Source organism: Podarcis gaigeae, assembly GCF_964106915.1.
Source record: "Podarcis gaigeae genome assembly, chromosome: 14".
Lineage (NCBI taxonomy): Eukaryota > Metazoa > Chordata > Lepidosauria > Squamata > Lacertidae > Podarcis > Podarcis gaigeae.
The window spans coordinates 17,649,232-17,666,742 of record NC_139690.1 but is presented as its reverse complement, the minus strand read 5'-3'; the positions used below and the strand labels follow the sequence as shown (position 1 = coordinate 17,666,742).

The following is a 17,511-nucleotide window of genomic DNA, read 5'->3' as shown; positions in this document are numbered from 1 at the left end:
GGGAACTGTGGTTTACCCCTCACAGAGCACCCTTCTTAAACTGCAGTTCACATGATCTTTTTTCAGTTGGGGGGAATGTGTGATTTAAATGTAGAGTATTTAGTGTTTACACAGCCTCAGTTACAAAATGGTGGAAGAGGAATGCGCTACAGCAGAACTATGTTTCATGGTAAGGAATTAAGGTATTTGAAAAGCAAAAACCAGAGCAGTTGAAATGTTTTTTAAAATATAAACCTTCTTGAAGACCTGGTGAATATAAATAATAAGTTGTGCAGGGCTAGTTTGAAGATTATATCAGTTTGGTAAAAGATAACACTATTCCTTTGATTTTAATCCAGGAGAACCTTGCTTGTGGTCTCAATGGATCATTTTACTGATTAGCTAGACTTTATTTATTTAAGCCCAGGTCTTAGAGATGAAAGTTAAAGTTTATATATGCTTTAGCTGTATATTTCTTGTTTAAAGGCTGGAAACAAAGTCTTGTGTTCTATTTTGAATCCACAGGGTCTTAAAATGTTAATTACACATTACACTGCCCACAGTTATTTGTTTCTTAAAGTTGAAGGAATTTCCCCCATGCAGACTGAAGGCTTGTACCCCAGTGTACTTGATCATACAAATTTCCAAAAATGTGGTATGATTGTAACTTGAAAAGAGATTGTACCTTATGAACACACAAACATACAGTCCTGACTCAAGTTGTTCAAGTATTTTCCTGTTGAAGACCTAGCCAAGTGAATACATACTGTAATGGTGGTCTAAAAAATTGCTGGGGGAGGAATTTGCATTTTGTTTGCATTTTAATTAGAAACTACCTAAGTCACACTTTTTGACCCAATACACAAAACAAGACACAACAGTCCTTCAAAATTCACGCTTCTCTGAATCTTCTGAATCTTGTGGCGCAGTTCTGCAAACAGAAAATGTGTACAAAAATAGTATGTTCGGGGAGGGGGTGGACTCTGAAATGCTGGGATTTTTTTTAATGAGGATCCCACTCCTCAAAGTTGTAAACTGCTGGAGAAATGTGACTGGAAAAATGAGAACTAGAGATATCAGCAACTATTCTGTCTTAGAAAATTTCCAGTGTGAAACCTTTGCCTCTCTTTTATAACAATATTTGGCAATTCAAAATGTCGGGAAATGCAATAGCATAGCATCATAGCATGGAAACAAGGATTAGAGTTGCTTAATCTCAACCTAAGGCTGAGTTATGTTGTTTTCTAGTCTGTTGGTTAAAGGTCAAGCTGAAAAGTACAGAATTTAGATTGGCAGAACTGGATGAACTTGGCTTCCAACACTTCCTCCTGTTGCAACTCCTCCAGTTTAATATTTTACTTAGCATCAGTTGTGCTGGGGTCCGCTTGCAAAACACAGAAGTGGAACAGCAACTGTCTTGAGGAGGTTATGCTATGTCACAATGCTTCTCACCCAGGGCCGGATTTCAGTTTGATGAGGCCCTCAGCTACTGGTGCTAATGGGGCCCTTTATATGTCCAGCTGTCCTTTGTCAACAACAAATTGTCACTCTTCTTTGTGTTGAATATATGCTATATAGTAATTTATGGACCTAATAGGTATCTAAAGCCATTTGCTCAGAACAAAATATGTATTTTATCAAAGTACAGTGGTACCTCAGGTTAAGTACTTAATTCGTTCCGGAGGTCCATTCTTAACCTGAAACCGTTCTTAACCTGAAGCACCACTTTAGCTAAGGGGCTTCCTGCTGCTGCGCCGCCGGAGCACAATTTCTGTTGTTATCCTGAAGCAAAGTTCTTAACCTGAAGCACTATTTCTGGGTTAGCGGAGTCTGTAACCTGAAGCGTATGTAACCTGAAGTATCTGTAACCCAAGGTACCACTGTAATTGTTGAACTGAAATGCAATTAAGAAGAAGTACCGTATTTTTCTGTGTATAACACGCCCCCATGTAAAAGATGCCCCCTGTTTTTAGGGGCACTGTCAGATGGCAATGGTGGTTGCTCGTGAGTAACCAGTCAGGTCTCCGACCTGTATTTTACAGCTTTTATTTTGGTGCAAAACTATTTACAGTGCACAGCCACAAGTTCATGTCTTCCTCAATCGCTAGCAGAATTCGGAAGTGGTTGTTTCCAGGACCTCCCCCAACATAATAGCTTAGTCACCCCCAGCCTTTTCCTTCCTTCTTTGTGTTTTACACCTCTGTGCAGGGTGGGTGATGGAAGGGTCGTGCTTCCCTCCTGGTTGGCTTGACCAGGAGCGGTGCTGAGGCTCCCAGCAGCATCCTCTGGTCCTTTCCCCTCTTCCCCACTGGAGGTGTGGCTTTCCTCACCACAGGAAGAGGAACTGCTTTGCAAGATTTTCAGAAGTTCCCTGTAACCCAACTGCCCCTCTGCTTCCCTATTATTGTTGTTATGTCATTGTTATTCACTACAAAACATTGCAGGCAGGTGCATATATTATTTCCCCTTAACTAATGGCAAGGCTAAGGGGAGCCAGATTCTCCCCATTGAAGAAGCTTGTGGGTAGGGGAGGGTTAGCCACTGAGAGCCAATGTGGTGTAGTGGTTAAGAGTGGTAGACTCGTGATCTGGGGAACTGGGTTTGTGTCTCCACTCCTCCACATGCAGCTGCTGGGTGACCTTGGGCGAGTCACACTTCTCTGAAGTCTCTCAGCCCCACTCACCTCACAGAGTGTTTGTTGTGGGGGAGGAAGGGAAAGGGAATGTTAGCTGCTTTGAGACTCCTTCGGGTAGTGATAAAGCGGGATATCAAATCCAAACTCCTCCTCCTCCTCCTCCTCCTCCTCCTCCTCCTCCTCCTCCTCCTCTTCTTCTTCTTCTTCTTCTTCTTCTTCTTCTTGCCCTCTTTTACAAGGTCAGAACAGAGGCTGCCCCCCACTGCCTGAGTTAACAGCCGTAGAAAGAGAGTCCCTGTGGGTGAAGACGTTTGGCCCTGCAAACTACAGCTCCCATCAGCCCCAGCAAGCATAGCCAGTCGCCTGAGATGGTGGGAGTTTTAGTTTGGCAGCATCTGAAGGGCCAGAAGATATTTCCCTATCTGGCTTGTTGGGACCTACGAAGTTCCAAGTTTTCAGCCACTTAAAACTTTCAGCCACTGAAGTTCATGGTTTCAGCCATTCTCTTTTACATGTTTCCCCACCCTTCAGCAAGCCAGTTTTCTGTAACCACCTGAGCACGCTCAGCCCTCAGCGGATTGTTTTCGGGACTCCCCTCACTAAGGGTTTTCCCCCTATAGATTTTCATACTTCTACACACATTGTGCTTCTGCAAACTTCTGTTCCCCTAAGCCTGCTGATATCTTCCCCTTGTGCGTAGGTGTGCCAGTGGAATAAGCATTTTAAACATTTGGGGGTTGTGGTCAACTAACGTGTACTCAGAGTTAGACCCATTGCAATGGACGGCCATGACTAACTGAGGTCCACGAATCTCAGCAGGTCTAACTCTGAGTAGAAATAAGTTGCATGTTTACCTTGGAACGTTGGGAGTGAAGTAACAAGGCTTGTTATAAGTAGCATTGCCATGTTTCCTAAAGTGAAAATCCGGACACAAAAGCTTGCAGATTCTCAAAGACAAAATGAAGTTTTGGAGCTATTTTTAAGGAAATGCAGCAAAATCTACTGATAGTTATTTGTGTTCCTCCCAGCCACTGCTTCAGACTGCTGTATTCTGGCTATGTCCAGAAAATTCCAGACGTATGGCAGCCCTGGACCAAAGGGAGGCAGTTGGCAGAAAGACATCATATTTTTCCCTCGCTGATCCCTTCCTGAGTAACTAACTCCCTGTAGATCTTCTCTTAAGCTTTACAGTGGTGCCCCGCAAGACGAATGCCTCGCAAAACGAAAAACGCGTAAGACGAAGGGTTTTTCGGTTTTTGCGTCGCTTCACTAGACGAATTTCCCTATGGGCTTGCTTCGCAAGACGAAACGTCTTGCGAGTTCTTGCGAGTTTTTTTCCTTTTTCTTAAAGCTGCTAAGCCGTTAATAGCCGCTAAGCCGTTAATAGCCACTAAGCCACTAAGCTGCTAATAGCCTCTAAGCTGCTAATAGCCATGCTTCGCAAGACGAAAAAACCGCAAGACGAAGAGACTCGCGGAACGGATTAATTTCGTCTTGCGAGGCACCACTGTACTTCCTTCCTACTGCTTCTTCAGTATTAAGTGTTGGACTTTCCTTTTCTAAGTTGGTTCTCAGAATGGCCTTGTTTGCCAAGAGTAAAAAACCTTTCTTTATTCTTTCAACCAGCAGTCTTAATGGACTATTTATTTCTGCTCTCCTCCGGTATATACACACACACATGGAAAGAGACCATTTCAACTTGATTATTTGAGAAGATTTAATGTAATCTGAAGGAAGCTGTCCGTGCATCATGCGATAACAGTTCTGATTTACCGTGAATTGTATCAGATGCAATGTTTCCAACACAGGCATACAAAAACATAAATAAATAACAGATAAATAAGTTTGGAAATGGGAAGGAAGAAGTGCTCCCTTTGGCTCAATAAGGCAGTCTCCGTTTTCTAATAGCAGGAATCCTTCCCGGAAGGCATGGTGATATAAATATCTGGTGGTCACCAAGGAATCAAGTTTGTCAGTAATATTGACTGAAGAACGAGAAAGCGGAGATGAGTTTTGTTTTGATGTAGTGCAAGGCCAGCCAGGGACTCTTCTCTTCACCCAACTTTGCAAGGAAGCCGTCCTGCAGTAGGGGAGAAGAATAACATTCTTGTTAGGGGTCAATTTATTATGACAAAGTGCTGTTTGCTTCCCCGTACCAAGAGGGCAAATTGGTTTGAAGGAAAGTGCTTAGATTATCTTTCTTTTAAAGCCAAGAATATTGCAGGACAGTGCTACCTCGGGTTAAGTACTTAATTCGTTCCGGAGGTCGATTCTTAACCTGAAACTGTTCTTAACCTGAGGTACCACTTTAGCTAATGGGGCCTCCCGCTGCTGCTGTGCTGCCGGAGCACGATTTTTGTTCTCATCCTGAAGCAAAGTTCTTAACCTGAGGTACTATTTCTGGGTTAGCAGAGTCTGAAGTGTCTGTAACCTGAAGCGTCTGTAACCCAAGGTACCACTGTACCCACTGTTGAATAGTGGAAAAGATGGACGAAGGCCACAACTCTGCTGGATTCATAGCTGTTTACTGCAGCAGTTAGAACTACTCCTGGAAACAGACTGACTGCAACCTAGCTGGCTGCTTTACTATGTAACTTGAAACAGTAACAACTCACAACTAGCTAACCAATCAGCAACAGTTTTTAATCCTTCATTTACATACTGGTGGCCCTGAGTGAGAACTGCCACTAATCTTAACACCCACCATTCTCTCTCTTCTAGCACAAGGGGTCCTGCATTAGTAGACAGGCACGTTTTACATTGCAGGGTAGAGGAATGCAATGCGATAGTCATGCTAACTCATTGTGCAACGGAACGCACAATCAATTGTGCAATAACGTTACCAGCGACCTGCTTATAGACTCTCCTGGACACGGATATTCTGCTGGTGCAAAACATTTCGCAAGTAGGAAAAATATACTGCTGAGCGAGTTTGCCTTCGGCAGGAAGAGAACAGCCTTCCCCTGTTGTTTTGCATATAGCGTGTGGAAATTCAGAGCTAGGCTGTCTCCAAAGCTGGAGGTTCTATTCAGCTATCATGGCTGGAATAAAAAGTTAGCTTCTGTGAATTTGTCAGATCTCTTTTTTTATTAAGGCGATTCAAGCCAAGCCAGCCAGCAGCAATTGTGGTATGGTAATTGAATATAGTAAGGGATGCGGGTGGTGCTGTGGGTTAAACCACAGAGCCTAGGACTTGCCGATCAGAAGGTTGGCGGTTCGAATCCCCACAACGGGGTGAGCTCCCGTTGCTCGGTCCCTGCTCCTCCCAACCTAGCAGGTCGAAAGCACATCAAAGTACAAGTAGATAAATAGGTACCACTCCAGTGGGAAGGTAAACATCGTTTCTGTGCGCTGCTCTGGTTCGCCAGAAGCGGCTTAGTCATGCTGGCCACATGACCCGGAAGCTGTACGCCGGCTCCCTCGGCCAATAAAGCGAGATGAGCGCCGCAACCCCAGAGTCGGTCACGACTGGACCTAATGGTCAGGGGTCCCTTTAGCTTTACCTAATTGTATATATTGGGCGAAAATTTGCTTTCTTTTATCTGTCCTGCTTATCTCCATTGCTTGTCTCTTTAATTTAAAGTTCAAGCAACAACCGAATGATGCACAATCACGCACGCACACACTGAACCCAGAAGTAGCCCCAAAACAGTGTCATGAAAGGGAGTGGAGCAGGGCGAAATGGAGTGGGCTTATGCACACTTGGCTGACACATGTGGGGGTCCAGAGCATAACTCCCACGCAAAACAAGGATTGCCTGTATTATAGAGAAGCACTGTAACAAAACACCATTTACAGTGCCAGCACTTGGCTATTGTTGTGCGACCTGAGAAAGCAATACAGTTGTACCTTGGTTGTCGAACACCCTGGAAATCGGACATTTTGGCTCCTGAACACTGCAAACCTGGGAGTGAGTGTTCAGGTTTGCGAACGTTCCTTGGAACAAGAACATCCGACGGGGCTTCCGGGGCTTCTGATTGGCTGCAGGAGCTTCTGCTGATTTTAACCTTCAGTGTCTGAGGGGGGGGGGGGAGAAGATGGTCTTTCATGTATTTGGGTCCCAGTGCCAGATTAGCAAACTGAGTAGGCACCTTTTAGGAGCCCCACAACAACAGAGCAAACTAAAATTTGATACTGAAAGAAAATGACAAACCAGGTTTCTTAGTTCAATGTGAGGGGTTGGGTGAGATTTTGACTGCCTAGGGGCCTCCGCGGGGCTTAATCCAGTACTAAAGGGACCCAAGTCATTTAGGGTTTTAAACAATGCCCAACTGAGGATGAGAGCTAGTAACCGAAAACTAAGCAGCAAACTTACCCAGCCTCCATTTTCGCTGATCCACGTAGCTTTGGTGTTTATAAATTCAGTGACACAGTGGCAAATCGGTTCCACGTTTTCTCTTGTCAAAGGAACTCCGTGCTGTTGCAACTTCTTTGCGATAATTCCCGAGAAGACGAATATTGTCAAAATCCGTCCCCAGTTGGTGTTCCCGTCGGCAAATTCCTGTGCCATCACCCGGTTGAAAATGCCGCTGGCCTCCTCGACAGAACTGATTTTGATGGAGCGCCAAAGTGGCTTTATCTTCTCTTCCACTTCTTCCTGAAGCGAAGGTGCTACTCTTGCCAAGACTTGGGCAACTCGACTCGGAGCAGCGTCCAATTCAGCATCCTCACAAACGTGTTTCAAGTAGTCTTGGACCAAAGTGTAAACAGACTGCAACTGGTTGCTTTCCATTGAGAAACGAGCACAGAGGGCAAAATGCAAGCTTTGACCTCGACAATGCAGCTTCAAATGATTTGCAGGTTGCTTGAGAGCTGAACTTAGTGACTTCAGCCTTTTCATGCAATGGTTTCCTCAAAGGGGGTGGGGTGGAATTTTTCTCCACGCTTTCAAGAAAGTCCATTTGCATGCAGCTTGTGGCTAGGAAATTGAAGTTTCCAGCGTGGGGGAAAAAACAGGTTTCTAGCTTAGACTTCCCCTAAAATAATTTATGAGTTCACTAAATGCAGATAGAGGAACTGTTAAAAGTTACAACACAGTGGAACCTCGGTTGTCGAAACTAATCCGTTTCGGAAGACTGTTTGACTTTCAAAACGTTCAACAACTGAGGCGCAATGGGCGGTCGGCAAAATCCATTGAAAAAATGGAGAAACATTCCTCAGAAGACCTTTGACATCCGAGGCACGTTCGAAAACGGAAGCATTCACTTTCGGGTTGTCGGTGTTCGGAAGCTGAAATGTTCGACTTCCAAATCGTTCAACAACTGAGGTTCCACTGTATATTAAAAACCCAAGTAATCAGCAGCTGCAACCTGGCATATTAATGTTACTAGATCAAGTAGGTTTACACAGGATCAGATCTGTGTACAAGACAATTGTGTGTGTGTGTGTGTGTGTGTGTGTGTGTGTGTAGACACAGATAAGCATTGCTGCAAGCTGGTATACTAGCACAAGGGTTCATAGAAATGTTAGCATCCTGATTTTGGCATAACACCAGTTCCAAGACCTAACACCAACCCCAATAATAGTACTTTGGAGTAAAGAACCAGAGCAGTGTAGTGATTGGATCAGAGTCTTGGATTGTTGTTGTTTAGTCATTTAGTCGTGTCCGACTCTTTGTGACCCCATGGACCAGAGCGCGCCAGGCACTCCTGTCTTCCACTGCCTCCTGCAGTTTGGTCAAAAGTCTTGGATTAGGGCTGGAAATTCTCTGCTTGGTCAGTTAAGATGACCTGGCTATCTTCCAGTCTAACCCTCCTTGCAGGGTTGCTGTGAAGATACTGCCAGTGAGGGTAAGGACCCCTGTGTATTGCCTTAAGTTCCTTGGAGGAAAACACTGGATATTTGGGGAATGGTCATAGGTCAGGGGTAGAGCATCTACTTTGCAAACAGAAAGTCCAAGGTTCAGCCCCTGACATCTCCAGGAGAAGCTGGGAGACACCCCAGTCTGAACCCTAGAGAGCCTATTGAGATAGATGGACCAATAGGCTGGTGTGGAACAAGGCAGTTTCCCATGTTCTTATGAATGTAGCTGATTAAATAAAAGTGTTGGGGAAAGCAAGCTATGTCCTGTTTCATTAACAGATGAGTAGGACCTCGCTGACTTCTGCTATAAGAATTTTAAGCTCTCAGATATAGAATAATTATTCATAAATGCACACATAACGAAATATATAAGCCATGTGTCTGAAATAGTACAGGAGAGCAATCCTGAAACCATTTTGACTCTCTCAATGACCTCAAGTATTCCTCTGCAGTAAGAGAGGCAAATGGGGAAAGCCTTCCCATAGTCTTTTCGCTTACAAAGGGAAAGGAGATTGTTAGCTGCTTTGAGACTCCTTAAGAGGAGTGAAAGGCAGGATACCAAGTCCAGAATCCTCCTCTTCTTCTATCTCACACCTGGGAGGGAGCCCTCCGTGCCCCCCACCCCACTCAGGAGCACGCACGCCCTGGGCAGCATGGGCATCTGCTCCACCGCTGAAGGTGGGGCATATCTCTCCAGGGAGTGTCGCCCCCTAGCTACATGGGATATTGCTTATGGTCAATGAAAGACCAACCAGGGATTCATACTGGGGGATGTTGCTGTGGTATACTGGGAGGAGCAGGACCAGGAGGCTAACTTTGACACCTGAGAACACCAAAAAGCAGAAGCAAAACGACGACATGTTTTATTTTGAATGGACCTTCCTGCTGAGTGTAAAGCATAGACCAAGGGTAGGCAACCTAAAGCCCATGGTCCGGGAATCAGCATGTTTTTACATGGGTAGAATGTGCCCTTTTATTTAAAATGCATTTCTGAGTTATTTGTGTGGCACAGGAATTTGTTCTTTTCCCCTCCTTCAAAATATAGTCCAGCCCACCACATGGTCTGAGGGATGGTGGACCGGCCCATGGCTGAAAAAGGTTGCTGACCCCTGGCATAGACCCTCATTTTTAAAGGGAACAGGGAGATAAGGCTTCTCCAAAAATGTTAGAATGCCACAAGTATGTGTCCTGGCCATGCTTGCGTCGCTTACGGAGATTTTCATAGGAAACAGATGTTTCTCTTCAAACAGGAAAGGTGGACCTCTAAGATGAGCAGCTCATCCCTTGAGCGCAAGACTGCTACTGAAAATTCTTTTAAATGTCTTTAAACCTGCCCTTTAAACTGTTTTAAAATACACATGGAGCCATACTTTAAGACCACCACCCCAGCCTGACTCCTCAAAACAGACCCTACCTAACAAAGGGAACATCTGACACCAAGGTTATAAGATAGCTCTCATGTTGATGCTACTAAAGTGAAATATACCTCTTCATCTACATAATGAAGTGATTTGTTGCTCCATCATGTCAGTGTGCTATAATGAATTTATTGCATTGGCTCAGACTTCACTAGATAAGTCTATCATGTGCCGAGCTGGGAAAGCGTTGAGATAACACAAAGTCGGAATTTCCCGTTGTTCCCTTTTCAAATAAATCATTCCATAAACAGCCAATAGTGCTGATTGCGCCTCGCCTCGCCGGGTTCCTCTTGCTGAGATGATCTAATTTGTGCAACTTTGCAAATTGATGAACTCGGCTCCTGTTCCCAACGCATCAGAAAAATAATTTATATGAACGGCAAGGTGTTTGCTTCTGTCTCACAAAGGCATCAGCTGCGTGGGTGGGGATCGGGACGGTTTGACACCAAAGTGTCTGCTTTGCGGAGAAGGACCCCGGGGTCAGGGCTGAGCCATAGGCAGCAGTCCCAAGGGAAATGGAAGCTGGGAACCAGGAGCCCTAAGAGGGGCTAGTCGGTGGCGGCAAAGGGCGGAAGGGCAAGCCAGTGTCACGATCCGGTTCACGGGTGATCGAAGTTGAAATATACTCAGAGTCAAGAGTGGATTTCATGCTCTTTATTCAGCTCATAGTGGTGAGGAGGAATGAAAGTTCCCCCAAAGTATTCATCTTTATATACATTATTTACACAATGGGCTGCACGTGATTGGCTAATTCCAGAATTCTCCTGTAGGCCAATCAGGTTGTGGATTCACTTCCATCTGGAGCTGGATTGGGTGGCTCCTGCGGACCAATCATACTTCTTCATTGTTCTAGGACCAATCAGACTGCTGCATCCTGAATCCTATTTTTCTAGTGTAGCACCCTGCTTGTGGTTAACGCATAGCTGGAATGAAATATTCAACGCAGCAATAGAGAAATTAAAATAATAATTTATTTGTCAGACAAATAAATGATAGGCACAGTGGTATATGGTTACCAAAGCTCTGCCCCCTCCAGCCCTGATGGCCAGCACTTATATTTCCTCAGCCCAGCCCCCTTGCTCCTCCTTTGGATGCCTCTGTCCAATCAGCCTGGTTGAAATTCCTATTGGCTGTTTGCTAGAACCAATCATAAAAGATACACCCATTTCCTATTACCTTTTATGGGAGACAAAGAGCTATATTTCCTTCTATCCATAAATGGCAGACAAGTAGCCATATATCTTACATTTGCCTTGACAAGGCACCTTAATTACCAGATCACCTTTTGCCCCTGTTGCCCTTGCATTCCAAAACAAATGGCTAAAACAAATGGCTCATGGTATTAAATTCTATCTAAACAGAGATCTTGGGTTCACATTCTCACACACCATCAATGAAATACGAATCTAACATAAGAATCTAACATTTCTTACTTTCTAAATCCTTTGCATAATTACATTAAGCCAACAAATCTCATACATAACATAGAAGAAGAGTTTGGATTTGATATCCCGCTTTATCACTACCCGAAGGAGTCTCAAAGCGGCTAACATTCTCCTTTCCCTTCCTCCCCCACAACAAACACTCTGTGAGGTGAGTGGGCTGAGAGACTTCAGAGAAGTGTGACTAGCCCAAGGTCACCCAGCAGCTGCATGTGGAGGAGCGGAGACGCGAACCCGGTTCCCCAGATTACGAGACTACCGCTCTTAATCACTACACCACACTACACCACATAGATAGCTTTTTAGAAGAAAAGGCCTTTGCAAAGTAAAAAAGGAGTGTAAAGCATAGACCAAGGGTAGGCAACCTAAAGCCCATGGGCCAGATGCGGCCCAATCACCTTCTCAATCTGGCCTGCTGTGAGTTACCAATCAGCCTCACCTGTAAGGCCACGCCTTGCCTCTTCAGAACAAACTTAGGAAGGCCCCAGTCCTGCAAAGTCCTATTGGTCACAGGGCCTGGCTCCTGCGCACACACACCTGACAGCAGGACAAGGCAGCTACTGCTGCAGCTGAGCAGTAGAGCATCAGATTTGCATGCAGAAAGTCTCAGGCTCAGTCCTCAGCATCTCCTGGAAATCGGCTGCCAGTCAGTGCAAGCAATTCTGAGTTCACTGGATTCTGTAAAAGGCAGCTTCTTATGAACCAGGAAAATCAAGGTAGAACTCGGACAAATTTTACTCAAGGTAGACCCAATGAAATTAATGGACCTAAGTTAGGCCACATCTGCACAACACCTTTATGTAATTCACACATGTAATTCAAAGCCAAAGCAATTGGTAAAGGTAAAGGTACCCCTGACCGTTAGGTCCAGTCGCGGACGACTCTGGGGTTGTGCGCTCATCTCGCTCTATAGGCCGAGGGAGCCGGCGTTTGTCCGTAGACAGCTTTCCGGGTCATGTGGCCAGCAGGACTAAGTCGCTTCTGGTGAACCAGAGCAGCGCACGGAAATGTCGTTTACATAGCTATCAACTTTCAGATTTGAAAATAAGGAATCAGCAGCCTCAAAAATAAGGGATCAGCACAGTTTACCTTCCCGCCGGAGCAGTACCTATTTATCTACTTGCACTTTGACATGCTTTCGAACTGCTAGGTTGGTTTGTTTTGTTCTTGTGTTTTTATTTTGTGCTCTTATACTGTGAACAGCCCTGAGATCTTCTGATGAATAATAATATAATATTGTGTGTGAAAAACAAATCCAATATGTATAACTCAGAAGAACGTTACAGTAATAAAACACACGACAGGATCTGGTTTCCTTGCATTATTTCAACCCCTCCTTTCATGCCTTAAAAAAAAAATAAAAATCTATTGTCAGATTCTTGGGGGGGAGAATGAAAAAGAAATCTCATTTTGCGAGGGGGAGGCCCTGCTCTGCTGCTGCCCTGAGCACATAACTTAGCCTGCATGATCCAGCAATGATCAGGCAATTTATTTACCACCAATTGCATGATACCACCAATTTATTTATTTATTGGTGCTACAGAGCAGGAATGCTTCTCCAGATGGAAATAATGTGATCATGTTTGGGAAGTGCTACAGAATGATTCATACACCTAAATGGTGGCTGGATGGTTCAGTCTAAATTTGCCACTTGTGAACTATTATGGTTTCGATGGCATGTTACTTGCATGTAAAAAATGTTCCTGTCAGGAAGGGCCCAGAATCTCATGGATAGGATATGGGACTTTTAAAGAGGGTGTTCACATTGCAAGTTCTGTGTTGGCTTACTCTGTGTAGCACTGCCACCTGGCAGCAACTCACAAGTTAGCAGGTCAAACACCAGCCCTCAAAAGCAGAAGAAAATGCATTTTTTTAAAAAAATAAATAAATCTGTTATAAGCTATGTTTAGTGACAGATTGGGAGAATCAGGAACAGAGTTGTACAGACCACAATCTCACACTGTCGTATGATTTAGAATGATAGACTGCTAGAGCAGGAGAGGGTGTTGTATGCCATCTGAACCAGTTTCTTGGCTAGCCCCCTCTCTGGACTCAGCTACATTAGTAAAGAAACAGCTATTTGAATGCGCTATAATCATGCAACACCAGATGGCGCCAGGGTGCAGGAAAATTTTATACACAATTTTCCATAGGGATTTCTTTCTTTTGTTATAACGATCTAATTTCTGACTTATTTATAGCATCCCTCCCTGTGTCTAGATCCACCTTCTCTTTTCCTTTTCCCAGCAGACAAAGAATTATTGGTTCCAACAAGCATTGGGCTGCTGTGGCAGGGTCTTCTGAGGGTTGGTGTCGCATGTTTTGTGTTTGTGCTTTTATATGGTTTCAAACAGTGCTGCTTTTCTAGAAAAAAGGGTGCCAGAAATCACCATGAACACCTCTTATAATGGCAATGGTGCCCACCTGAGAGGTGCCAGAACTGAGTTCCAGTGAGTTCCAGCTGAAAGAAAAGCTCTGGTGTGCTATTTTTAATAGGGTTACTAATTTAAATTGTTGTCCAATGTGTATATTTACTTGCATCTGTTTCCATTTAAGCGGTGAACTGCCTTGGGAACTGGGAGAAAGGCAGGACATTAGTTAGATTAATAAATCCATTCTTTCCATGTCCCTTGTTCTACCATTTGAGTGTTCCCTTTGTTTTTCCTTTTGTGTGGGAGAAGGCGGTCTGTCCCCTTCCCAAAACCTGGTAAGTGGTAGATGAGGAGGAAGAGGGAATGACTAGGGCAGGCGTTCCTGGAGAACAAATAATAATCAGTGCTTTTTTACTGGGGGGGGGGCGCAAACCCCTAAACATTTTGTGAATCTTTGTACTCTTGTCCATTTACTGTATTCATTTTCCCCGATTTGAACTGTCTAGGAGGGAACACTGCGATTGGAGGGAGGGAGGTAGCAAGGCAGACACATTGCTAGATTAACAGTGGCGTAGCATGGGTTATCAGCACCCGGGGCAAGGTAAGTAATTTGCGCCCCCTAACCCATGGATTTGCGCCCCCTAACCCGTGGATTTCCCTAACCCCCAGATGTTGCGCCCGGTGCGGCCGGCCCCCCCCTGCACCCCCCACACTACGCCACTGTAGATTAAACCTTGTGGAGGCCCCTAGGCAGTCAAAATCTTGGGGCAGGGGGCTTGCATTGAACTAAGAAAGCTTGATTGTAATTTTCTTTCAAGATCCAATCAATATTATTTTGATCTGTTGTCGCCGGGCCCCTAAAAGCCCATAGGCCAGTGCCTGCTCTATTTATATAGTAATCCAGCACTGGGCAGACAGGTGGATCAATGGAGGAGAAGGGGAGGCGGTGCAGAGCAGACTGTTGTGTACTGAAGTTCTCACCCTGGGCCAGCAGGGGGATACTGTTGATAGTTTTCACTCAGGTCCACATATGCAAATAAGGGATTGAAAGTGACGTTCAGGGATTGGATAGTTACAGAAAGTGGTTACTGTTGCGTTGTAGTGGAGCTCTGTATAAGCAGGCTGGCGGAACCCTTCAGTTCTGTTCTGTTCTGGCCTGTGAATAAACAAGAGCTGTTTGAAGAATCGCTGTGTCGTCTGATATGTTCACCCACAACTTAACACAGACCCAACTCCGAGGGCTGCAGAAGAAGTCACTGGTGGACTCCTTTTTGAGTTTCTGGTCCATGGTTTCTCCTTGGCTTCAGAGGCGAAGATACATCTCCTTGCCAATGGCTCAAGGGAGCCAAAGTACTCCTCTGCGGGTATCAAATGCCCTGCAGTAGAATTGCACACACCAGCCATGGACATCAGCGGCCATTAACTTCAACGGCCATTAAGTTTAGGAAGCTTCCGATTCAATCTGGTGGAATTGTTTCAGCATAGATTGCTCCTCTCCCTCCGTCCTCTTAATAGTGCCTTTAATCTATGCAGGAGGATTCTATTAAGTTAAACATTTGTATGTCTGGAATCAAGCTACATATCTCCTGGCAATGTTAATGGGTGTCCCACCGCTAAATCCCTGTGCGTCGAGTGCTAAATGCTTTTGCCTAATGATCCTGCTTGAGTCTAAAAACAAACGCTTGCGAACATTTGCAAGTTAAAACTGATTCCGTTCTTGGGTCTCCCTCATTTAATTATCCGGCAAGCTACACAGGGGGCATTTTCCAATATTAACATCTAAACCACACACATTCTTTCTCTCTGTGTGTTTGTGTGTGTAGACTCTGAGTAAGGAAAAGCAGACAACATAGGGAGTATATTATATTTCTGGGCTACACTGAAATGTAATGGGGCATGCAGCTTGAACCTATGCATGACTACCCAGAAGTGGAACTGAACATTCAATTGGGCTTATTCCCCACCCGCCCCCCAAAAAGGTGCGTAAGAGATTGACAGTCTTCATATGCCCAACTTGGGCTGGATTGTGGGTTTGCCACGTTTGCAACCCGAAAGTTACGTAACCCAAGGGTCCACTGTATTTTGGAAATGTACATCCAGGTTTTTTTTCCCTTTAATTTTTTGGGGGGCCCCCAGGAAAGTTGGGCCCTAAGCTATAGTTTGTTTAGCTCATACGTAAACTCGGCACTGATTGTGGTAGACTAGCAGCAGCCAACATGGTGGTCACCTCTAATGTTCTTGGACTATAACTGCCAACCGTCTCAGCCAGCATGACCAATCATCAGAGATGGCCGGAGTTCTGTTAGCATTTATATTGTATTTGTTAGGAAATGTATTTTACAGAGAATAAATTGTACTGGGGGGAAGAAAACCAATGCAATGTAATGTAACAGCGGCAAAATCTTGTGACCACATTTAAGGTCACAGGAATGCTGACCCTACATGGCCTCTTCCTGGCTCTGTTGCTGAAGGTGAATATTGGGGGGGAGAAGTTTTTTTAATTCATTTTTTAAAATAAATTTTATTTTTGCTTTTTCTATCTTAGATAAACAAATGAAATTAAAAACATATAATTGCTTCTGACCCCCCCCTTGTGGATCTTTGAAGGACCCAAGTTCAAATCTTCACCCACCCATGAAGCTCACGGGACAACCCTAGGCCAGTTGTCCCCCCTCATCACACTCTATTTTGCAGGGTTGTGGCAAGGCTACAATGGAATTTCTGGACTGTACCATAGCAGCTCATATGATTTATTTCATTTTCATCTTCTGCACTAATGGGAAACTCATTCTGCGAGTACCAAAACTAGCACAATGAAAGTACCACCACCCACACTGAAGAGGATGTCAGCACGCTTGAGGAAAACCCCGAGGTTTGCAGAAGTACAAAAAAAGTTGTGAGCTGTTTTTATTTTCTTTTTTAATGAAAGGAGCTATGGTGGCCGACGTAGTGCCCTCTGGAGCTTTTCCTGGGTCCTAGCAGTCCATTTAAGTATCACATGTGTTCTATTGGCACAGAAATGGAAACAAGAAGAACTACCGACGAAAGAAAAATGGCAGACAAAATTAATGGACTATGCAGAATTAGATAAGATGACAGGAAGCATCCAAAACTGCGGCTTCTCAGAGGACTGGAGTAAATATTTGAACTATTTGAAAAGCAATTGTAATAAACAGATTATGCAAATAGTATTGCAAGAAGTTTTGTAAGGAGGACTATGTGAAATATTGTAGAGAAGATTATGAAGAGAGTTATTAGTTGACAATTAAAAGTAATAGAGAAATTAAGAAATGTAGATTAAGTGATAAAGATTGAAAAATCTTCAAATGTGGTTGATGCAAGTCCAAAACATTGTATAAGACAAGAAAATATGTTATATGATTGTTGGGAATATGTTATATATATATATATATATATATATATATATATATATACACACACACACACACATAAAAGTTTCATATGCTTATATATATATATAAAAAGCCTCGTTTGTTTCATACCTCAATGCACGTTTTTGAATGCATTTTCTCACAAAGTTCACATTTCCGAATGTGCATTATTTTAAAGTGCATATTTCTAAACGTATCTTATCTTTATAAGACATGGGTTCTGTTCTGCTTTCATAGTCGATGTAGGCTTATCAAAATCAACACTTTAAAAAAAAACTTTATTGAAAGTTCAAAAAATACATAATTATATGTGCACTAAACATGGTAAAGTGAAAATAAAAAAGAGAAACAGAAAAAGAGAAACAGAACCCATGTGGAAAGGAAAATAAAGGGGGCAGAGGGGAAACCCAAAACTGTATACGTATTTTACAAAATTGTTATTGTACTTCACCAGATCTTAAACTATTACAG

General features: G+C 43.9%; 1 protein-coding gene across 1 annotated transcript; it reads right to left on the bottom strand.

Moving 5' to 3' along the window:
• Window positions 1–4,306: 4,306 nt before the first annotated feature.
• On the bottom strand, window positions 4,307–8,130 carry BCL2A1 (BCL2 related protein A1). The gene is made up of 2 exons (XM_083712947.1): window positions 6,930–8,130; window positions 4,307–4,694 (listed from the first exon to the last, which is right to left on the bottom strand). Exons 1-2 carry the CDS (start codon window positions 7,452–7,454, stop codon window positions 4,587–4,589), a joined length of 633 nt encoding a protein of 210 aa, XP_083569073.1. The 5' UTR covers window positions 7,455–8,130; the 3' UTR covers window positions 4,307–4,586.
• Between the last annotated feature and the right edge of the window lie 9,381 nt (window positions 8,131–17,511).